Genomic DNA, 17,138 nt, shown 5'->3' with positions numbered 1-17,138 from the left:
TCAAGTCCCAAGTCATTGGTGTAAAAGTCCAAGTCAAGTCACAAGTCTTAGAACATTTTTTCAAGTCAAGTCTAAAGTCATAAAATTAATGACTCGAGTCTGACTCGAGTCCAAGTCATGTGACTCGAGTCCACACCTCTGGCTCATGGCACAATGTGTTGCTGTTTGAGATCTTTTATCTTACGTCACTTTGTCAGACAGGTTCTACTTAATCAGGCCTGGGTGTGACCAGTGAAATTGAACTCAGCTTTCCAAAACTTTGCTTATTCACAGTCAATTCGTGATGTGAAAAAAAAGGGAGGGGGCAATTACTTTTCCACACAGAGCCAGATGGGTTTAGATATGTTTTCTCCTTAATAAATAAAATTATTATTTCATCTTGAATTTTGTGATTACTCTGGTTATCTCTGTCTAATATGAACATTTGTTTGATGATTTAAAACTAGTCTGTGTGACAAGTAAGCAAAAAACTAAGAAATCAACAAGGTGGCAAACACTTTGTTCGTGGCTCTGAATAACAACAGAAAATAAATAAAAGGACCCTTCAGAAAACCTTTGACTCTACCTGCAATGTAGCAGTTTGACTTGAGACGGATTCTTTTTAAACAACTTTTTTTCATTGTAAGAAATCTGAAAACGTCTTTCGTGATAACAGCTGCAAGGATGAGTACACAATCTGTCGTCCTGATTGGTGCATGGCGCCATCTAGTGGTTGCAGCTGTTCACAAATGGAACTATCATTTATAACCTGTTCCCATCGTGGATTCCTTTAGCTTTAATGTTTATTATTTATATGCTGATATTTTATTTATTTATTTGTTTATTTATTTATTTGTCTTTTGGTGAGCATAAAGGACTGCTAAATTTTGCAGGAAACTCAATGACTTGTCAGACAAATATGATAAATACAACTTTAACGAGGATTGAACCTGCTGTAAATTAAAGCCTTATTGTATCATAGAGTTTTACTGCAGTGGATATTAGTTTTTCTGTTCGCAGGATATTTATCTGTCCCAGAGAACAGCCTTCTTTCTACCACACCCCCTTCCATCACCACCACCTTACATACATATATAACAACACCCCTTCTTCCGAGCAGACCTCGTTGCCTAGCAACGCCCTGCCGAGTGGCCCAGGAGGCGGGAACAAGGGCTGTGGCTTCCGCAGTAATTACAGTGCATGTGCATGTATGTTTCTAGGCCAGCCCAGGTGTGTTTTCCTGTGAACATAGTTTCATTATGAAAATATGTTTAGACTGCAGCGTTCCCCCAAACACACACACACACACACAAACAGAATAAAAGCCTTTGAAAAGGGGAAACGAAACCACATAAGCATAAAGTGTATGAGCATGTTACAAGAATAAAGTTCTCAAAATTTCTGTAGGTCTCTAAGTGTGAAAAGTCTCGTTCATGAGATATGTCTCAGCATTATGATACTCAAATGTGAAAGGCCATGTTAAGAATGTCTATGAGACACACAGGGACTAAATTAGGCTTTATCACATGCAAGCTACGTGCATGGACAAGGATGAAAGACTTGCTCCAGTGAAAATTGTGTTTTTAACAGCGTTAACGTGTGAAAGCCACAAGGAAACTAAGCAGCTGATATTACAGCTGAACAGTTCCTCCTGAGGACTGCAGCATGGTAGACAGTCTCAGATACGTTGGTTTATACCATCAGGGTTTCAAAGTTAGGGAAGCAGTAACCTCTTAGTGGCTGTGTGTGAGCAATGAGGAACAAAGCTGAAGGCTTATGATATCTTTTACCATTTAATATTTTAAAATGAGATATATTGAACACATTCTGACACATAAAGCAACTGGCAACCTTTTGCTGAGAATTCAGCTGTGCTAATAAACAGCTGTTTCCTTCAGGTCAGTTTGTTTTATGCTAGCCAAAGTTAACAACCCCTTTAATGTCCCATTGGATCATTCATGCACCCTGCTAAACAGGCTACCCAACTAGTGATAAACTTATTTTATAACTAAGATGGCGACAGACAAAAAGCCAAGCACGATGCTTAATCCTACTGTACATTTGTTATTTTTTCACTTTTCTCTTCTTTCTCAACAATGACTTCTGATTGTTACATATATTGCAATAGTTTTCAGAGTTTGAGCAGGTTTGTTTAACTTACAGGCACACAGCAGATAGGTGAAGACACGTGAGACACTTATTTACACATTTAGAGGTCTGTGCATACTAAGATGATGCAAAGGTTTAGGGCTACCTATGCACTGTTTCCTCATTTAGGCACACGAAGGCATAAAAGGATCATGTTCAGGGAACATGAACAACTTATTAACACGTCAATTAGACTAAAAGAGATGAGCTGTCGCATTTTTAATTAATACTAGATTTGGAACTTCTATACCATCCTGTCTGAGTGTTTATGATGTTATGTTGGGGTGAGACACTGAGACAACTGCATTGCCTTGGCTGCCAGTCTATAAGCCTAAATATTTCCCCTGTGAGCCGGAGCCATAACCTCAGTTGGCCTCTTGCTAATGATGTTTTCTGCTTGGAGAACCAGGGCTGTGACTGGCTAAAGCCACGGAGAAACCAATACAGGCCTAAAGGCCCTCATACAGGCCTTCTGCTTCATCACAAACCCCTACTTCTCAGATGCATCAAAAACACACTGTTTAGAAGTCTGAAAGAGGTTTTGTCACTAGAATGACAGACATGACTTCTGTTTCTATTTAGACACTTAAGTACAGCTGTTGTTCCTCGGCCTGAAACCACCCCAGATGCATTTACAGAACAGTAGTAACAGTGTCACTTTATGGGCTAAAGTTATCATGCCAGGCTGATTCTTATTTCGTGGACAGCTCCTGAATGCTTAAACAGATGGACTGCTTATGTATTATTGGTCTAAACAGAAAACAGTGTGTATTGTAGCTGGATTATATAAGCAACCAGCTTCTAGAAAGTCACTTAATGAACAAATAAATAATTACTATATTTACTGTGATTTAGTTAGTAGATGATCTTTTTTAAATGCATCAGTTATTCAGATTCTTAGCATTCTTTTAAACATCTGTGGTTTATGGCAGTCTGGGATGTTAGCCTGTTTACCAAATCCATCAAGGTACCCAAGCTGAAGTCACATATAGCACTTTTCTACTCTCCTAGAGCACCCAAAGCGCTTTATACAACATGCCACATTCACACTCAGTTCACACAAGCACTTTTTTCTATGCTTTTAAGTGCTTCCTACCTAAAATTCACACACATACTCCGATGGATTGGAGAGCAACTCGGGGTTAGTATCCAAGTAGTCTCTCTCCATGATAAAACTTTCATAACAATTAGAGACAGTTTATTTCTTTGCAACTAAATTCAAATACAAGTTGTTCAAAAGGATCAAATAATCGTTTCCCCCACTGTAAAAATTACTGTTGATTGGCAGAATGAAGCTATAATGCATATCCCAAAAGTTCAATTTGTCTGAAGAACCTTTTTTGTTGAACTAGCCAATCAGAACCCACATATTCAATTCACAATTGCATAACAACACAAACACACACACACACACACACACACAAATCTTGTACTAGTGTGAATTTCCTAAAGCCTCTGGCAATGCAATGACGTAATTTTCTACTACATAGGATCTAAAGTTGACAACAAGGGAGGAAATAGATGAGGTAAATAAATAGACGTACATCAGCTTAGAAGCAACACTGTTGCATTTTCACCTTTTAAATGATTTCAAAAATAATTAAATCGTTTGTTTCCCTGATTATTTTAATTTTTTAACCGTTACTGACATTCTGAAACTGACACGCGTGCACAAAACACACGGGCGCGCGCACACACCTCCTTTCCCGTTTGCCCAACCCCCACAACACAGAAGTCGCCGCCCTTCCTTCTCGCTCTCACACCAACATGACTACCGACACCGCCGCTCCAAACCCAACCGACAAGCCGGAGCATCACGGAAGTTGTAGTCCCGCTCGCGCTAGCCAGTTCGAGAAGGCGAGGCCTCACCAAAATACAACTCCCATCTCGACCCTCGCACGCCGAGCCCCGTCGTCCAATCTGAATATGTGGGAGGAGCGCATCCGCCCACAAAAGCCACAGCTATCTCCCTGTATCCCCCCCTTTAAAAAATCAATTGTGCACGAAAAAAAGGGGAACACGCTTAAAATACCAACACAGGTGACGGTTTGTTTTCGGCGCGCGACGGACAGCGACGAGGCGTCCCCGCGTCGTGCGGCGTGAGAAACAGCGGTGACAGGCAGGAGCTGCGAGGAGGGTGTTGTCCTGATGCTTAAATGGAAGTGGGTGGGCCTCTACGGTCACACACTGCCAACTTCTCTGTGGATATCACTCTGACAACCGCCAATTTGTTCGTTTATGGACTGTCTATCCGGTAAAGGAGTCATACGACGGATCTGTGAGGTGTCCGGCGGACCGGGGACGGTCACCGCTCTCTCTGTTATTTCCGTTATTTGGGGCTGTTTGATTGTTCCTGCGCTTGGCACCGCCCTTCCTGGCCGGTGGGTGGTTTCGTCAAACGGGCAGATCCGCCACGGCTCAGAGCCGAACATATAGGCCGTCCTCCGCCTGTGTACCCGGCCGGCCTTCTACCGTGAACTACACCCTCTCCCTCTCGGTATATTAATGCGTTATGAGTGGTAGGTACCCTCCCCCTCCCCGTCTCCACCCCTCCTTCCCTCTTTATAGCCGTTTGACAGATAGGAAGCTCAATGCCCCTTTGATATTGATGATAAGGTTACTGGTTTCTCTTCTGTCTATATTGATCACCTCTGTGATGCCATATATGCTATTTTTTTGCTTGGATTTTATTTGCAGCATGCAGTGCCCCGTATACTGCTCGGGACTTTGTAGTACTCAGTAATCCCCATGTGATAATATTGTAATTGAAAATATTCTAACATTTCTGCCTCTTCCTCACAGACTCGAAGAAGGAATCATCTGGAACTGAAGGAGGGAAAGCATCTAAAAGGGGGAAAAGTTCTGGATCACAGGTAAAAGCAAGGAGACAGGAGTTTATTATAGTTCGTTACTTTTCCCTTGCCTGTAGGCCAAAAATGTACTCCCTCCCTCCCAGCCTAGCCAGCCAGACACCTCTGGGGGCGTTTCTCTGGTGAATTCCACTTCCTGCTTCTGTGCAGCCCTACAGTGAGCCAACCCAGAGCCTCATGAATAGGCTTACACGGCTGTCACACTTCAGCCGCTATACTTTTTGAACTGTCTGTTTGAATTATGGTCAGAATGATTTAATTCTGCACGTGGATATTATTGAAAGACCTGCAGCTTTGGTTAAGTGGCCCCAAGACTGTGAAACTTCTCTCTGCAGCAGGTTGTATACATATATATCTTTGAGATTATTTTTGAGCCAGGCAGCTGTTCTTGAGCGCATCTTATTGTCATTAAATGTGCATGACGAGCATCGCTGCTGTGTTAATTTTCCTGCTGTTGTAGTTGTTACAAAATCTAGGCTGTTTCCCCGTGCACTGTTGTGAGGTGTTGAGCATTAAAAATTTGCCTGCGACCTAGTTCCTTTGAAAAGGGAGGAGAGAGAAGGCGGCATTTTCTTCCAGTGTTCTCAGAAAACAGAAATGTGGTTCTCACACGCCCACCCACTCGCTTCCTGTAATACCGCCCACTTCCACTGACAGCTCTCTCTCTCGCTTTCACTCAGCTTTTTGTGTTTCTTTTTTCTGCACCATGTTATTTCCCACCCCTCGCTCTTTTTCTCTTATTCATTTAAAATTAATCATTGCGTGAGCGTTTGCAATGATACCTGCTATCATCCCCAGCCTTAAGCGTTTTTATCTTTGCACATGTACTCTTTGGCTTTGTTTGTGTATGCGTACAAGCTGTTAATGTATGTTTCTAACCCTGACTCCCTTCTTGTCCTTCCTTCACCTGTCACTCCTGTTTTCCCTATCACCCTTCTCACCCCTCCCATCCATCCATCCATTACTCCTCCATCCCCTTTCCTCCACCGTCTCCTCTAGGATTCCTCTCAGCCCTCTCCATTGGCTCTGCTAGCAGCCACCTGCAGTAAGATCGGAGGGCAGGGGGGAGCAGAGGGGGCACAGGGCCAAGCAGGGGCCCAGCAGATCCAGGTCCAGGCTGGTCAGATCCAGTTGCAGGCGGGACAGATCCAGGGTCAAATAGTGGTGGACACAGCTGGGGGTCAGGCCTTAGTGCCCCAGCAGCTAGAACTGGTCCCGGCACAGTTCACAGGGAACGGCTGGCAGATCATTACAGCAGCGCCTACTATGGCCAAGGAGAACACCAGTCAACCTGTTGCTGTGACCGTGGCCACCACCTTGACTAATGACAGCTCACCTGGTGGACGTAAGGTGAGGGGAGTGGTGTGTTTGTGCAAATGTTTTTATCAATTTTTAATCCTTGTCCACATAACTGATTTACTGCTCCTTTCCTGTTGGGCAGGTAAAGGCAGTAGGTGGGACCAACAGTGTCGCAGCCAATCAGCAGCAGCAATTTCAGATCATCCAGGTTCAGAACCTGCCCAATGCCGGAGCAGGAGTCCAGTATCAGGTCATCCCGCACTTGCAGACTGCAGATGGACAGCAGATCCACATCAGCCCTCAAACAGCGTCCATCGGGGCCGTTCCCGAGCAGGTTCAGCTCATCCAGAGTTCGGGCCAGACCCAAGCTATCATTCAACCCACCAACCAGCAGGCCATCCTGACGAGTACAGCCAATCAGACGGTTCCACTGCAGATCCGTCCTGCGCAGTCATTCCCACTTCAGCTGCAGACTCTGCAAGGCTCCCAAACTCCTGTCATGACCACAGTACCTATAAACCTTGGTGGCATGACCCTGGCTTTGCCTGTGATCAATAATGTCGGAGGGGGTGGAGCTGTGCAGCTTATCCAATCAGCAGATGGCACATTCTCTGTTGCTAATGGCAACCAGCTGGTGACAACAGCTGTGTCAGGGGTGGCTCCTACCACAGCTGCAGCTGGATCAACAATGGCAGTAGCTGAAGGCGACAGCGTGCCTGATGGGGCTCAAGTGGTTTCAGCTGGATCAGAGGGTGGATCAGCTGACGCCCAAGTGCAGAGCAGCGAGGCAGACTCTCAAAGCCAGAATCAGACCAACGGGCTACAGAACCAGACAGACACACCTGGAGCCATTCAGCAGGTGATTGTGGGCCAGGTGGGGCACCAGTTGGTGCAGCAGATTCAGCTGCAGCCCCAGGCTCAGAGTCAGGGTCAGGCACAGGGCCAACAGCAACCTCAGCACATTCAGACCCTGCAGCTGGCTCCAGGACAGACCTTGCAGCCCATCCAGGCCTTCCCGAACTCTGCCCAGGTCCTTATTCGTACCCCAACCCTATCACCCTCTGGGCAGCTCACCTGGCAAACGCTGCAGCTACCCGGTGGAGTCTCCCTGCAGGGTGGTCTCGGGACAGCTGTGCCACAGCAGCTGACGCTGGCTCCGGTAGCTGGTGGGACTGCAGTTGGAAGTGGGGGACTAGTCTCTCTTAGTGGAGCTCCCTTGACGCTAAGTGCAGCCCAGATAAACCCTGGGTCAGGGGTGCAGACGGTCAGCATTGCAGGACTGAGCACAGCTGGGGTCCAGGTGCAGGGCGTACCACTCACTATTACTGGTCTACAGGGTAAGGGCATTATGAGAGTAACTGTCTAAATGCGTATTCAGCACCAATCTGCTCACTTTCATAAACCGTGAATGCAATGGGGTTGTGGAGACAGAGAGTCTTTATTTCTTGAGAAAATATCATATTAGTCCAGTGCGCTAATCCCTCATATCATGACAAACTAATCTATAAAGCTTGAATTAAAGGATGTCCTGCTCTCCTGCTTGCTCAGTTAGACTGTGTGTATGACACATAGTCTGTAATAAAAGTGCATGTTGCCTCTCTGTCTTTAAAGTGAAGACCAAGTCATTGAACTACATTCTTTCTAGTGATCAGCAGAGGGTGACTCTCTTGGTATCAGTTTGTAGAAAAGTCTATGAAAAATGATACTACATCTCACTTGTCTTAATACCTCAGCAATTATTTTCCTAAAGAGTTAAAGGCTTTAAGTGTTAGTTTCAAGTCTTCTTGAGTGAAATTCATATGCTCATTTAGTACATTTAGAATAGAACAGACAATGCAGCATATGCTTTAGGCCTAAAGTTTCAAAGCAGATCACCTCAAACCAATGGGAGATATAATGGTGGCTCCATATTGTATGTACAGCCTGTAGTCAAAGGTGTTCTTGTTTTTTAACTTTCTCTGTTGTAATATAGAAACTGTTCTTGTTTTTGATCATGTGTTTACACACTTTCAATCATCCTCCAGGTCAACCACAGGGTCAAGATGGGGTCAAAGTTCAGTCGTCTCCAGTGACTGTCACTGTGGGCAATGTTGCATCAGGCTCGTCAATGAGTCCAGACCAGCTGAGCTCTGTGCAAAGTTCTTCAGACCAGGAGGGACCGCCCAGCAAGAGGCTTCGACGTGTTGCCTGCTCTTGTCCAAACTGCAGGGATGGAGAGGGAAGGTATGCAAAGCATGCATAAGATACTCATGATTATTTCTAGTCTTTGAAGGGACTTTGAAGGCTCAGAAGTTATAGTGAATCCAAACTATACAATCTCAAAGGAAGCAGTTTTTTGTTTTTGGACTTAAAAGTCTTTCCGTAGTGGATTTTTTTTCATCACCTCACAGCAGTTTTCTCTCTGTACTGATTACTACTAACAAATTAACAAAACTGACAAGACTGACACAGTTCATTCTCCATAAATCCATAAATTACATGTTCTCAATTTTGAGAACATTGAGAAAAAAAATTATTGTTTCCAGAATTTTCAATATCATGCACCAACAGTGGTTTAAAAAAAGATGCAATTGAATTTTAATTGCTTTTGAATAAAAGATTAGGATTCCTAAGCTGAAATTTTACATACTCATATATTGGTTACCATGTCCATATAATGTTTTTAAAAAAATATATATATATATGTATATATGCTAATGAGACATAAAGTTTACTTCCTGATTCATAAAAAATTTGTACCTTGTTCTGCTACGCTGCTTAACATACACAGACGCGTTGGCAGTTGGGCCCAGTGCTCGTGAGATAACTTCTGAGGCTTGCAAATGCAGAGGAGAAGTGGGGGTGGGGTGCAGGCAAACGACTGAAAGAGAAGGCGGGGTCCAACTTGACAATTCATGCATCTGCACATACTAAATGAGACAAAAGCACAAAACTATATCTAAAACTGTTTTCACACATGAAGCACTGAAAATGTCATGAGAATTGGCTTCTTAAACACAACACGCAGCAACAGGAGGAGTGCATGACAGCCATATTCTCACTACAGGAAATGCTCTATTTGGTTTAGGGGAGGGACTTTGCCTGAGAACGTTTGTTTTCCTGCATGCGTTTCTTTCAGGTAATGCTAAAGCTTTAGGGTTACAGAGTATATGGGGGGGGGGGATAAGCAAAAGGCTTTGTAATATAAAAATTATGGAATTACAAATATAAACATGTAATTATTATAGGAGTATTTTGAGTTTGATCTGTAGCACACACACACAAACCTCCTGGTCCTCACTCATAACAGAAGTTTGTGTTGTAGGAACAGCGGGGATCCCACAAAGAAAAAGCAGCACATCTGCCACATGGAGGGCTGCGGGAAGGTCTATGGAAAGACATCCCACCTACGGGCCCACCTGCGCTGGCACACCGGTGAGAGGCCGTTTGTCTGTAACTGGATCTTCTGTGGCAAGAGGTTCACCCGGAGCGACGAGCTGCAGAGACACCGGAGAACACACACAGGTGGGAGAAAGCATAGACACAGACATGCAGGGTGATTTTGAATTGAATTTGAATTCACTGCTGAATACAAACTAGAGCTGCAATGTTTTAATTTTACCCTCAGTTCTTGAGAAATGTCCAGCAGAAGCCAAAGTGGCACCTTTAAAGGTTTTTGTTTTTTCCCACCACCCAAATAATCTATAGGGCAGAGAAAAGCTGCAAAAATAGGTGGAATCACAATTTTTCTTTACTTTCTTTATTTTAAAGTCTTCCTTAAAACATTAGTCTGACTTTTTTGTTCTCCACACTGTTGCAGGAGAAAAGCGCTTTGAGTGTCCCGAATGCTCCAAGCGCTTCATGCGCAGCGACCACCTCTCGAAGCACATCAAGACCCACCAGAACAAGAAGAGCAGCGCCGCGGTGGCAATCATCACCACTGACGACATGGAGGAAGACACTCCCGAGGACCTCGGCGCCTCCCCGCAGATTGTCGCCGTAGCAACACTGTCGCGTGACTCTGACCCCGCTACGCCGACCACTTCCAATCACCTGGAGGAAGAGGAGGAGGAAGAGGAGGAGTTTGAGTAGGCGCCTGCCTCCCGTCTCTTCGCTGGAAGGCTGGCTTCCTGTTTTTTTGGAGGTCTTTGCATAGACTGTAAGGGGTTACTTTTCTCTTTTTTTTTTCTTCCTTTTTTTTCTAAAATTTGACCTTATTTTGAAAGGGTTCGCTCACGAAGAGACTCTAAAGGGACGGGCAGGGATCCATGCGATGAAGGGAAACCTGAAAAATATAAACAGTCTAAAACAAAACTAACGCGTATAATAACAAAATAGAGAAATTTAGAGTGTATCAAAGATTAGTTTGGCATTTATAAAAATTTAATCTATTAAGAATTTCAGGTGTGGCGGGGAAGGGATGTACGCAGATTAGCACAAGACAGGGGACCTGCTGAATTTGAAACCACCCGACACTGAGAGACATTTTCCTAATCACAACAGAACTCTATGCACAAAAGTTGTGTTCCTGCTTCACACCTGTCAGGCAGTGCTGAGGGTCAATCAAGGTACAGAGCTGTTGCAGATCAGTGACAGAGCAGGGGCAGTATTGGGAGGGGGGTGGGTGTAAATGTGAGCTGTGTGAATGAGTGTGTACTCCCATGCTGTCCTGCAGAGGATCTACCTAATTTGAGTTTTTATTCATGGTTCAGGTTTAAGTCCTCAGATAAGATTCAGGTGTTTGATTCTTTTGCGATCAGATGACAAATATAGGGGGATAATTCTAAGAAAAGAGAAGAAAAAAGAAGAGTAGGGGAGGAAAAAAAGCACATATAAAAAAAGATTTATAAAATGCATTCCTATTGAGGCGCAGTGGCCATTAGAAAAAAAAAGGGTTTCTATAGAGAAAAACAATCTAGCTTTCTACAACTTTGTTTGTGTAGTGAAAGCAATACTGTAATAATGACAATCCTAGTGAAACCATGTTTACATTGTCAGGGGAAGTTTTCTCTTGTTAATACAACAAGCCAGTTCGCTCTAAGATTAAGGAAGGCAGCGCCGTAGTCCGGATGACCTGGTACCACAGGGTGGCTTTGACATCACGGCTGCACACTTCACGCCGCCACGTGTTTGACAGTTTTACATCAAACAAAACAACACGGCACGGTCGGCGTAACTGTAGTGACAGCGTTGCTTTCTTTTCTTTCTTTTCAAATTTTTTTTGCTTTCTGTGCTCTAATGACCGCCCCTCTAAACCCCCCACCCCGCTACATGACCGATGTACCACAATTGCCTTAACACAAGCTGTCGTACAGAGGGATCTCCGGAGTGAGCCGGACGGAGTCAGAGGGGAGCTCTCCGGACTTGTAAGAGGGTGACGCGGAGTGCAAACCAAAGCACAGGCAGGTATATATATAAGACGGAGCTGTTGGGTGGGAGTCGGTCAGGCCGTTTAGCTACGTGGATATTACGAAATGTTTTCTGGTGGTGTTTCTCTGTGTTAGTTCAGTGCGTATATTCATTTGAAATTAAAAAAAATAATAATAAGATGCTTTTATTTTATAAAATTTATCAATTCTTTTAACTCCCCCACCCCTCCTTAAGTATGTTAACACACAGGACCCCCACTGTGTATGGCTAATTTATTATTTATCCTTGATTTGTAATATTTGCCTTTTTGCTGGACTTGTATTTGTGCGCGTTGACTCTGAGGTTGTGTACAGCATGTTTCAGTTCTTTGCCGTAGTGCTGCTTCTCTCTTCTTTATTCTCTGTGCTTCTGTTTTTTTTCTTTTTCTTTTTTTGTCTTTCTATGTCTGACCATCGCTGTTCATTTCTTCTTCTGTTTTCTTTTCTCTCTGCGCCATAACGTGTTTTTGGAGAAAAAAAAAATCAACAAACAAAAGAAGAAGAAAGCAAAAAAACAAAAAAAAAAAAAAAGAAAAAGAAAAAAAGGAGAAAAAAAGTTACTATTGTTTAAAGCTGAAAAAGGTTGATACCAAACAAATTTAGATGTTTTTTGGTAATATTTTGTGTGACGACTTCTCTTTTTTTTCTTTCTTTGATATTTTGTAGTGACATCTCATTTGTAAATCTTTTTCTAAAGATGTTTGTTCGTCTCCATGACATTTGATAATGGGTTTTTTGGCAGGACAGCCTCAAAGGCTCCAGTTTATTGATATTTTTAAAACTGGTTTGTACAAATGTGTTATGTCAACAAAAAACAAAAAAAAAGGGAAGAAAAATTACAAGCAGAAAAGATGCTTTGCCTGCATAACACTTGACAATAAAGTGATTCTTAAAGTGAGGCTCACATTTCATCTCTGATGATTCTGAGTGGGGAGTGAGTCACTGCGAATTTATTTTATTTTTACATATGGTGCTCTTTGCACAGACACACAGCTATAACTCGTGCCGCCTCCTTATTACTGGGTATTCTCTCAGCTGTGTTTTGACAGCGGTGATGATGAAGTAGCCGCCCTCCCTGTGGGAACAATTTCTGCTCCCGGGTTTCTCTTTGTGCCACTTGTGGCCTTCGGAATGGCGCTGTGAAGATCCGACCTGAGTCGCAGGACAATCGTTTGACACTCAATAAGAAATTTGTCAAACCTGCTTGAATGAATTTCTTCTTGTATATTTCTGGAGGTTTTTCTTAGATGATGGAAACTCCAGAAATAAAAATAATCAACAAAAACAACATCTTAATTGCAACGGCAAGCGCCAAGCCTGTGAGGGTTCACCCACAAGTCACTCTGTCGGGTTTACAAAGCGTGTCACGTAGTTGGCACCTCACGTGTACCTTTGGCGCGTCACTCCTTTGAAGCACTTCAAAAACAGTTCGCAGCTCTTCTCTCTGCACCCTCAGGTGCTTCTGTCAAGTTTTGTAGGTATCAATTATTTTAATCTAATAAGCTATAGAAGTATCAGAACAAAGGCAGACTTTCTTATTCTCCTATCACACACTGAAGCATGAGGGGGGGAATTTTTCTACAATAAAGCCTCTCTGTGGCTCTTCAGTGCTTAAAAATCCCAGTAATGTTAAGTGAGAACCAGGAGACCCACACTGATCATCATGGGTAAGATTAGAGCTTCAAATGATAGCTGTAATCATTTTCTCACTCATGCTGCACAATAATGAGATGCATAGAGAGCCGGTGACCTCAGGATAACCTCTGACCATGCTTTCACATGACACAAGCTGGTAACCAGAGGGACCAGCAGATGACCTGCACCTGACCCCACTCGCCGGGGCTAAATAACACCAGATACACACAAAATAACTGCTTATTCAGGCTCGGCTGGTGCAGCCTGTTAGGTTACCGTGTTGTAGTTTAAACACGTGAGCTTGATTCCCCCCTTACCTCTTGTTGAAGATACTCTGATGTAATACCGACCACTGTGAGAGCTGAAGTCATTTAGCATGTAGCCTGTATATGTATGGCTTTGGCACCATTAGTTTAGCATTTCATAGGGTTTTTCTTTTTCTTTCTGAAATCCTCTAATTGCTGACATTTTTGGGAAGCTTGTTAAATTTAATGGAAATACATCGAATCATTCACCTATGATAAGATAAAGTTCACACAGACAAAGTTTTAAAGTTGTACATGTACAATGATCAAAGAAAATTTAGATTTAGGAAAAATCTGAATGAATATTGAAATCTCATATTCATTAAATTACTTTAAGAGTGGAATGATGTATTTTAAAAGCCTAAACTCAATCATCTAAAAAAAAACCAACAGAATTTTTGCAAAACGTCTTCTGTGTGTGTGTCTGTGTGTGTGTCAGCAAGTGAGTGACATAAAGAGTAAGGTCTACATTGTACATTACACAATTTTTTGACATTTTTTGTTCCCGACTGTGATACAACTACAACATTTCAATGGAAGCAAGTAGAGGAATCTACAAACCCATCAGGGTATGTGACAGTATTTGTTTTTACTGCATTTCAGTTTAAAGAATTTGATGTAGTTTTAAAAGCTGACAAACTGACGATCAGTTTAAATGACAATGAGTAACTCGTTATTTCTTTGACAGGTTTTGTTCAACACATGCATTTACGACATGGCTGTGAAGACCTGCTGATATCTTCCAGGCTACAGGGCTCAGGTAAGACCCAGATCCATGCAAACCAAAAGGAACATAAAACAGGTAATTTCCGAGGACCTGAGTTTGGTGGTGTTCAAATGTCTCCTTTTATTTCTAGATTGCAATGATGATGGAGTTTCTTAGGCTTCAGAAGGAAAACAAAATCCCATCAAACATGAAGATCTAAGAGATCTTTTGGTGGAGACTCAGATAGCAGTGAGTTAATGCTGTGAGAAAACCTCTCTTTTGTTTTCTTTTGAAGGCTTTGAGAGTTTGAATTAGATGGTTTCGATGAAGAAGAAGCCAAACCTCTTCTGAAACTTTTGGAGATTTATTTTTTTCATTATGTTCACATAACCTCTAGAATAAAATGCCCTGTAAATGTGTTTTTCATCTTAGGTTTGGGCCGTGAATGTCATTAACAAAATGAGGGATATAAAGTTTCAAGCGTGGATGCTCCTTAGGCCGTACGACCTAAATATCAGTGAGATTCTTAATAGTCCAGCTACAGTGTTTCAATATTTCTGTGATTCTTTAAATATGTTTAAAAGATCATTCTTATAACATTACTCTACAGAACACCTAAAGTCCTCAGCATGGTGAGAAATTACATTCAGATCCTCTTATTTCAGAAAGAGAAGCATCAGGAAGCACAAAGCACCAAACTGCTCACCGCACATGAACTGGTTATACAGGTAGTTCCCTGCGTCCTGCAGGGCTTCTTGGAGCTTCCTCCTCGCCCCCTGTTGAACAGGGCCTCCCAGAATCTGAGCATAATCTCCTTCAGTGTCACAAAGGCCACTTTGGATCATGTCAACAAAACTCTCACAGCGGTGGAAAGCCAGGCAATCTTCTCCTGCTCCATTAGAGATGACATGGTCCACAGCATACTGACGAAAATCAGAGACAAATATCCTCAAGAAATTCTACTCACCAACAGTGCAAACTTTGCGCCAGTGCTGCTCATTTCAATTGCAGATGTAGAAAAGAACGATATATCCAAGATCTTTAAGCCCCCTTCTGAAACTCCACCAATTTCTGATGTTCTTTCCAATGAAGAATGTCCTTCTGAAAGACCCTGCCAAAAAGTCTGAAAGTCGGCCAATGCCTGCTGTTCCCCTCAGTGAAGAACCTCCTTTTGAAAGTTCCCTGTGAGGAACCGCTTTCTAAAACTCCATCCATGTCTCAGTCAGCTGTATCTGTTATCAATATTCCAGAGAAGTCTGAAGACCTTAAAATCAGGAAGACAAAGAAGAAAGAACGGGGCGTCTTCCAAAAACTCAAAGGTCTGTTGCTGTTTCAGAGCCAGAGAAACTGACTGACTATGAGACTCCCATCTGTCTGTTCTCACACTACAAAATCAAATCAAATTAAAAAAAAAACTCATGAATATTCCTGCATGAATCTGCATCTATATTTAAAAAATATTTTTCCTTTAGATGTCTATAAGAGTCTCTTAGGGTTCCTCCACAAGTACAGTAAGTAACATAACAGTAGTGTTATTATTTTTAAGAAAACTTATTTTTACTGTTAACATATTAACAACAGTAACTGAAACTGGTATATAAAACCGCAGAATACATTTCCTTAAAAAATGGTTTGATTTATATTTTTATAACTGCTGAATCTTTGGTGAAAAAAATGTTGAATAACAAATACAATGAATGATTCACACGAAAGCCAAAGTGCAGAGCTGTTCAAAGCTGAAGTTCAAGCAGGAAACACCGTAATATTTGCAGAATATCTTCTGTGTTTGAGTATCAGCGAGTGAGTGACATATAGAGAAAGAGGGGAACTGGCATCAAATGTACAGGTAAAATAGTTCTTAATCTTGAACTGTTTTGTGGATTTCACTTTAAGACTCACTGTGTGTTAATTAGGAGATCACCTTTACACACTAAAAGCAGAGACATTAAAATAGGTTAGATGAGTTGAAATGTGGGCGAATCAACTACAGACAAATGCTTTCAGTTCTAATCATCCAGTCGGAAAAAATGATTCTACAAGTCATCAACTGCCCTGATTTGAACCAGCTGCCTGCTGAAGACAAATCCACCAATGAAAAATAAGCCTGAAATTAATGTACCGATCAGAATGCTCTTTAATTCCCATACACTTAAATTCACCATCTGAAGATGAAAGCCAACAGCTTTGAGCTCGACTGCAGTAAATACTGACATGGTGTTACTCTGTGGGAAATCACGGTCAAATTTCTCTCGGTGCACTTGATGAAAAGTTTTAACTCAACTAATCTTAACTCCTATCAAAATACTGTTTGAACCACGAGGATCTTTATGGGTCACTTAGAAGGTACTCACTTCACTTGCATCTACACAGTTCAGAAAGGGTCCAAAACTAACTGGACACCAACAAAAGTTACTTTTTCCTTTAATGTTCAGTTTGAATTCAAGCATGTCCTCTCCTCCATGTCTGCGTGTCTAAACGCTTTGAGTTTCAGTCGACGTGATTGGCTGATTAGACATTTGTTTTGGTGTGACATAAATTCATGACCAGAACCTGAGGATGCCCTGCATTTTTAATTTTTTTTTTTACAAATACAAAGAGTCTAAATACAGCAAACCTCCTCAAACTGAAGCTGAGCCTTGGTTCAGAAATTAATTATTCACAACTTTATGTCAAACAAATTCCAAAAAAGGGTTGAACTGTTCTAACACTTAGATGATTATTATTATTATTATTATTATTATTATTATTATTATTATTATTATTATTATTATTATTATTATTATAGTACTGCATAAAAAACAACAAACTG

The 17,138-nt window shown here is 42.1% G+C and overlaps 1 protein-coding gene across 1 annotated transcript; it reads left to right on the top strand.

The window, feature by feature from the left end:
- Positions 1 to 3,888: 3,888 nt before the first annotated feature.
- sp4 (sp4 transcription factor) lies at positions 3,889 to 12,582 on the top strand. Its single transcript, XM_004547945.6, has 7 exons — positions 3,889 to 4,646; positions 4,930 to 5,000; positions 5,997 to 6,347; positions 6,439 to 7,633; positions 8,321 to 8,519; positions 9,601 to 9,800; positions 10,096 to 12,582. The coding sequence occupies exons 1-7, from the start codon at positions 4,640 to 4,642 to the stop codon at positions 10,365 to 10,367; spliced, it is 2,295 nt and encodes a 764-aa protein (XP_004548002.2). The 5' UTR covers positions 3,889 to 4,639; the 3' UTR covers positions 10,368 to 12,582.
- The last annotated feature ends 4,556 nt before the right edge of the window (positions 12,583 to 17,138 follow it).

This window comes from Maylandia zebra, linkage group LG22, assembly GCF_041146795.1.
Source record: "Maylandia zebra isolate NMK-2024a linkage group LG22, Mzebra_GT3a, whole genome shotgun sequence".
Classification (NCBI taxonomy): domain Eukaryota; kingdom Metazoa; phylum Chordata; class Actinopteri; order Cichliformes; family Cichlidae; genus Maylandia; species Maylandia zebra.
This window is presented reverse-complemented; position numbering and strand designations above follow the sequence as displayed.

Excerpts from the sequence above, each read along its gene's own strand:
- sp4 (XM_004547945.6), top strand. Across the intron at positions 8,520-9,600 it reads TGCAGGGATGGAGAGGGAAG|GAACAGCGGGGATCCCACAA; the intron begins GTATGCAAAGCA and ends TTTGTGTTGTAG. Across the intron at positions 9,801-10,095 it reads ACACCGGAGAACACACACAG|GAGAAAAGCGCTTTGAGTGT; the intron begins GTGGGAGAAAGC and ends ACACTGTTGCAG.